This window comes from Olea europaea, chromosome 13 (genome assembly GCF_002742605.1).
Source record: "Olea europaea var. sylvestris chromosome 13, O_europaea_v1, whole genome shotgun sequence".
Classification (NCBI taxonomy): domain Eukaryota; kingdom Viridiplantae; phylum Streptophyta; class Magnoliopsida; order Lamiales; family Oleaceae; genus Olea; species Olea europaea.
In genome coordinates, this window is record NC_036249.1 from 8,577,477 (window position 1) to 8,584,317 (window position 6,841).

Here is a 6,841-nt window from a genome sequence, read left to right on the forward strand (position 1 = left end):
TCTTTTTGTTGGTCCTTCTTCTTGAACACAACCTATGTGGCAAAAAATTCTCTATTTCTTCACCTGATTCTTTAGTTTTTTTATGCTATATGATCAAGTCTAGAAATACAACTTTCAAAAATAGGAAAATTTACCAAAATGTCACTTTTTTTTGAAAATGCACAAAAAACTTTGGTGTGCACACAATTTGTACAAAAATATCACTTTCTTGTTGTCAAATGTCTAAATTACCCTTAATTTGACTTTTTTGGAGCATTTAATGCTCCTTCATGATTGCTTTTCAAAACAATTAATGTTGTGATTTGATTGTTTAATTTGTATATTATAATCATTGAAAATATGAATATTATATTGTAAAATACGAATTTAGTTAATAAAAAATGAATATAAAATCCTTCAAAACCCTAGTTAAATTAAAAAACAAATTTATTGTGAAAGAAACCCTTATTTCATTCATCTTCTTCATCCATTTTCTTCTTCCTGAAAAAGATATTATTTCATCCATCTTCTTCATCTATCTTGAAAGGTCAGTTGTTACAAATTGTTTATATTTCTATGTAATAGCTTACTTTTTTTTTAGAATGTTAAAAACAACATGATGGTCTTGTTTTTTTAATATTCTTGAAGGAAAAACATAACAAAAATATTTTGGAAAATGTGAAGTATTACGTATTTAATGAAGTATTCAGTCATTTATTTCTAAAAATAGGTTGTGATGTTGTAGTTGTTGTAGTTGAGAAATGATTATAAACATTAATGCTACCAAACACATTTGAAACTTCTTGGCAGTTTCGACACTTGAACTGTCGAACTCGACATTTCGAAATTGTCGGGATCGAGATTTGAACTATCGTACCCGACATTTATAAACTGCCGGGATAGATAAGTAAATTGTCGAATTGGACAGCTAAAAATTCTTGACACCCTTAATTTGACCTTGTAGTATTACGTAGGTTTAAATATTGGAACGTGTCACTTCCATGCTATTATATAGTCGACATTTTGATTGTGCATAATTCTTATCGTTGCATTCCCAATATTTCAGGTATGAACAATAATTTGAGATTCATCATGTCGCACGGGGGAAAGTTTGTTTACGTGAATGACGAATGGAAGTGGACTAGGGACAAAAGCACTTCCATTTTAGTGCCGAGCGGTATCACAATACCGGAGCTATTGTTACGGTTGAACGAGAAACTTGGTGTTTTCGATCCGCTCACAAAATTGGAATTGAAGTTCAAAGTTCCGAACATGAATATGCCGCCGGCCGAAATACTCGAAGATGAAGACGTAAATTGGTACATATCAGTTCATAAGGAAACTGTCCTCTGCGTTACGACTTTGGAAACCGGCCTGCCAAGTGTTGAAATGAAGAGGGATACAAATTACAGCCAACAATTGTTTGCCGTCGCGGAAGATCACCACGCCGTACAGGATGACGAGCTCAATCATCAGCAAAGTGTCCTAAACAATAATGCAGCGGATACTCCAATTTTTGATGTTCGGACTGCACCATTAGATGAGATGTTCGACGATCCCTTACATGGTACAAATACTGGTAATATTGCTGACGTTGACGAAGAACTATTATCACATTCCAAAAGTCCGGATACATGCTACTGGATTTCCACTGTGAACATGCCAGATCTTACCGAAAGGGAAATATTTTTTACCAAGAAAGAGTTGTACTCGAGAATTTGTCTACTTGCGTTGCGAGAGAAGTTTCAATTTCAGGTTAGCAGGTCAAGTCAAAAAATGTTAACCGTTGTATGTGCTGACGATAATTGTAAGTGGATGTTACGTGCTTCGAGTGTAAAGCAGTCCGCCATCTTCATGATCCGCAAATTCAACAATGTGCATACATGTCCCATAGATTATCGTCGTAATGCACATCAACATGCCACTAGTTCCGTAATTGCTGAGCAGATTATGGGGAAATTGGATAATACCTATGGATCGTATGATCCTACCGCTATTGCTCGTGACATGGAACGTGAGTTTGGTGTGAAAATTTGTTACCATCAAGCACGTAGGGAAAAGGTCGCTGCTTTACATTTGCGATGTGGTACACTGGGTGATAGCTTTCAAAAACTTTCTTCTTACTGTCACGTCCTAGGAGAAAGTAACCCGGGGACAGTAACGTACATCGAAATAGATACTCATAACAAGATTCACTACCTTTTCCTTGCTTTCGGTGCAAGCATTCGAGGTTACTTGCACTACATGAGGCCCGTTATTTGTGTTGACAGCAGTCACTTGAAAGGTCCGTATAAAGGTACCCTTCTACTGACAACTGCCCAAGACGCCAACAAACAGATTTATCCGTTAGCGTGGGGGATTGTTGATACCGAAATGAATAGATTGTGGATGTGGTTTTTATCAAATTTGAAAGATCTTATAGGTGACTCGGACGAATTGGTGTTTGTTTCCGACAGGAAAAATAGTACTGAAAATGCCATTGCTCACCTATTTCCTCGGGCTCACCACGGGTGCTGTATTTGGCATATGGAAAAGAATTTAATCCAGCGGTACAACAACGCAAGTTCAATATTTCTATTCAAAAGAGCAGTAAGAACTTACCGGAACGAAAAGTTTGAAAGACTTATGAGACAGCTTCGTAGGGTTAGTGCAAGAGCATACAGGTACTTGGAGCGAGCAGGTTTCCCATTTTGGTCACGTGCACTATTTGTTGGCCAACGGTACAACATTTTAACCAACAACAACACAGAATCTTTGAACTCAATGTTGAGACATGCCCGTTCGTTACCGATCACGTGCTTAGTGGAACACATTCGGCATACTATGCAGAAGTGGTTTTATGAACGTCAAGCAAGTGCAACTGCATGCAATACCGTTCTGTCACCAACGATGGAGAATGAGTTATGGACGACGTTCGAAGCAGGTACTAGGTTGCAAGCGCATGGCTTGACAAATAACTTAACACAAGTTGGAATATCCAACAACACGGACATTATAGACTTCTTCGAAAAGACGTGCACTTGTCGTGAGTTCCAGCTGAATCGTATGTCGTGCGTTCATGCAACCCGTGCTGCTTGCTTGAGAGGTAAGTCATTGTACGATCTGTCCTCACCGTATTACACATCCGAGTACTGGAAGGGTGCCTATGGAAAAGCTATATATCCTATTCAGCGTGAAGTGGACTGGAATGTTTCACCCGAAATTACAGGTACTCCTATTATGCCCCCTAGTGTGCGTCGTCCTCCAGGTAGACCACCCACACAACGTAAGCGATCCAGACACGAGTACACCACACGGCTCAGGAAATGCACTCGCTGCGGTGGACTTGGTCATAACCGGACCACATGTTTGAACCACACTGTATCACGTCCGATGAAAGCAGCATTTTGTACGTGAGTGGTTGAAGTTGTAAGTGAAGTGTTCCCCCGATGTTGTTTGTATATGACAATGTAAATACTGTATTACTGCTTTCATTCTCTTACGCATAAACATTACTCTTTGTTTTGTTAACATTTGCAGAATGCAAATAGGCACAACGCACTGCATAACTGTCTCGAATCAAAATACAATTTTGTTGTGCATAACATTGTTGCCGTTGTTGACACATGTAAATAGAATGTACGGAATATGAAAAGTTCAACCATTATACAAGTTTCCTTTGAAATGCATATTACGAACACATCATTTGTAGCGCATAGCACTGTCGGCAAAGTTCACAAACTACGTTCAATGTACACATTAGGTTGTGTTCGTTCACCCAAACTACATGTTATATGAATATGCATACTATATACATAGAAAATTTGCCAGTAAACCCTGACAGTTCATCTGTCGTTCCCGACAGATGGTGCCTGCCATTCTCAACAGTTGTGCGACGCTTCGCTTAACAAAATACAAAAAACACATAACTTGCCAACGGAAGTTTCCTACTGGCTACATAATTGGTTAAGTGTCACAAAATCCATCCGTTAGAAAAAATCACTATACATACATACGTAGAAACCCACACACGCAACAAAGCCGGACTCTTCACTCGGAGCTAACACTTGAACCTTCTTCCCACCGTCATCATCCGAGCTGATGACAATTACCTCGGGCGATGGAACGCGACCTTGCCCCTCATCCTCGTAACGTTGAACTTCGTTTGCACCCATAAATGGGACAACCCATTCAAGCACATTTCTTGGAGACTCACCTTCATCATTTACAACTTCGTCCAGGTTCGGAAAGGGAATGACAGTGATGGCTCTCCTACCACCATTCGAACTCTCTTCCTCATCGTCCGAAGAAATTATGATGCGATATAGCGAGGTTGAACCGGGTGTCGGCATCGGCTCCTGAAGTGTCAGCGGTGAATTGCTTCCCGTGGACGATGCCATTATTTTCGTACGAAGAAACAGACTTCAAATACTTTGATACGTTCCTGCTACAAGATGCCTCAGAAAGAGTTTCATATATCCCACTTGAAGAGTGCAAGCCTTGCTTTATACTAGAGGTATATGAGGACATTTAAAGCAATTTACCAATCAACCACCATTTCATTTCTACTTAACACTTGATTGACCATTGGTGTGATGGTTAAGGGTGTAAATGTACTTTAATGCAGTCCATAAATGGTGAGAATTATGAGTAAATTGTACCCAAGTGCAATACCTACAATGGCAACATTCCTGCAATGAATTTGTACTTACATTACTTAATAGAATTTTTGTAGTCCTTAGTCACAATTGAATATCGTTTTTAAATTCTAAATCATATGAATTGCATGAAAAATTGATAAAATTAATGCCCCTACCAATGAAGATAAACATTGGATGACTTTACAAGCCATTTTTAAAATAAACTTTAATTTCTATGAACAAGCGAATTTATACTAAAACACATGTCGAAATAAACATACATCGGTTGTAACGTTGGGGCCAATGTAGCAAAGATAACACCGAATTTTTCATTCTACGGTAATGCGAATTTTACAATAATCATTGTCCTCGATCGTTGGACCACACTCCATTACACACAAGATCATTTCATACCATGACTCATTTGTGCATGTATAACACCTTCAATTCCAATGAAATGAAATTACAGAATACTACTACTTCATCAAGTACCATGAACATCAAATTAATTAGAGTACAAACAAATGTCATGTCTCAATGTGCGTTCCACTTAATCATATCCCCATATGGAATTGAAGTAATCTCATAAACCCCCTTGACATCATCAACCACATCATATGTGATACGATGTAATCGTCTCCACAGTTGCACCTTCAGGCATGAACCCAGGTTTGGATCCCTTTGGCTGTTATTTGGTGCTATTAACTACACCTCTTCATCATTGTACAAAAATTTGTCATCACACCTCAACTGAAAAATCAGCCCTTCGAATTAATCAGCTGCCTACCTGCATCAGGTGTCCACTAAAGTAAAATGACAAAACAGAGCAAGTTCGTAACTATCCATCCAATCAACGTAAGAACCAAAAAATGTACTCACCCATGGAGTAGAAAACGTGCAGGCAATCTAATGACAAAAAAATGAACCCTTTCACATATCATAAACAATACATACCATAAATATAATGGTGAAGCCAACATACAAGACAAGGAAGGTATCGCACCAGACCAACACAGAGGCTCATGTTCGCTGGTTAACAGCTTCGAATGGCCGTAATTCGAGCGACTATAAAATTCATAAGGAGTTCATACTCCACTTCGTGTTGAGGCTTGGTGGTGGCAGGTAGATTATTGTCAAAACCCTTACTGGGAAGACGATAACCCGCGAAGGTGAAAGCTCCGACACCAGCGATAATGTTAAAGCTACAATTCAGGACAAGGAAGGACTCCCACCAGACCAGGAGTCAACTCTGCACTTCGTGCTGAGGTTACGGGTAGGCATGCATATTTTTGTGAGGACTCTAACAGGAAAAACTGTCAGTTCGTGTTGACAAGTCATATGACTGGGATGTGATAAGTGTGTTTTTACACACTTATTTGGATCATAAACATGACTTAAACATGGATAAAATGGTTGAATTGTGACTTAATCCAGTTAAATTTATGCATTGTAGGTAATTCAATGGAAATTGTGGAATTCAGGAGAAAAGAGCCGAAGAAGGACCAAAACGCAACAATTTGATAGTTCGAGGACCAAAGGTGCAAATATTGAAAAGTTGAGCTAAATGCAAAAAGAGAGGGAAGACATGCCAAGTATGAGCTCAATGACAAAGCAAAACAACTGGAAGAAGAAAATATTGAAGAGGGACTGAAATGAAGACAATTGAAAGTTGGAGGACTAAAGCGCAAATACTCAAAAGATATGCCGAATGAGGGGCATAAGAATAGATGGTATCAATCATCAATTGGAAGATAAAATTTGTTGAAAAGATGAAGAAATCGAAGAAAGAAGTCAAGAGAAGCAACAAAGAAGTTCGGGGACCAAATTGAACAAACCACATAGATGTTACATCTATGCGACCGCATAGTGTAACCTTCTATGCGGTCGCATAGAAGGCTCCAGGGACTCAATGAGCCCAAACAAATTGATCTATGCGACCGCATAGATTCCTTCTATGCGGTCGCATAGAAGGATTTTTAACACTCGGGCGCGGTTTTTCGTTTTGGTTGAAACTCCTTCCCTACTTAAATTGGACGTGATATAAATACCAAAAAATCATCATATGAAGGGGGAGAACGACCAGGGAGAAGGAAGAAACCAAAATTGGAGGCAAGAAACTTGATTTTGGATTCAATTTCACACGAGCTCGAGACGGGATTGAAGATTATACACACGGATTGAAGAACTTCAATACGGGTGTATTCTTATTATCTTTTAATTTCGTTTTTCAATTTCTTGATTTT

General features: G+C 38.9%; 1 protein-coding gene across 1 annotated transcript; it reads left to right on the top strand.

The window, feature by feature from the left end:
• Positions 1 to 1,071: 1,071 nt before the first annotated feature.
• Positions 1,072 to 3,375, top strand: LOC111408408. The gene has a single exon (XM_023038173.1). It carries the CDS (start codon positions 1,072 to 1,074, stop codon positions 3,373 to 3,375), a length of 2,304 nt encoding a protein of 767 aa, XP_022893941.1.
• The last annotated feature ends 3,466 nt before the right edge of the window (positions 3,376 to 6,841 follow it).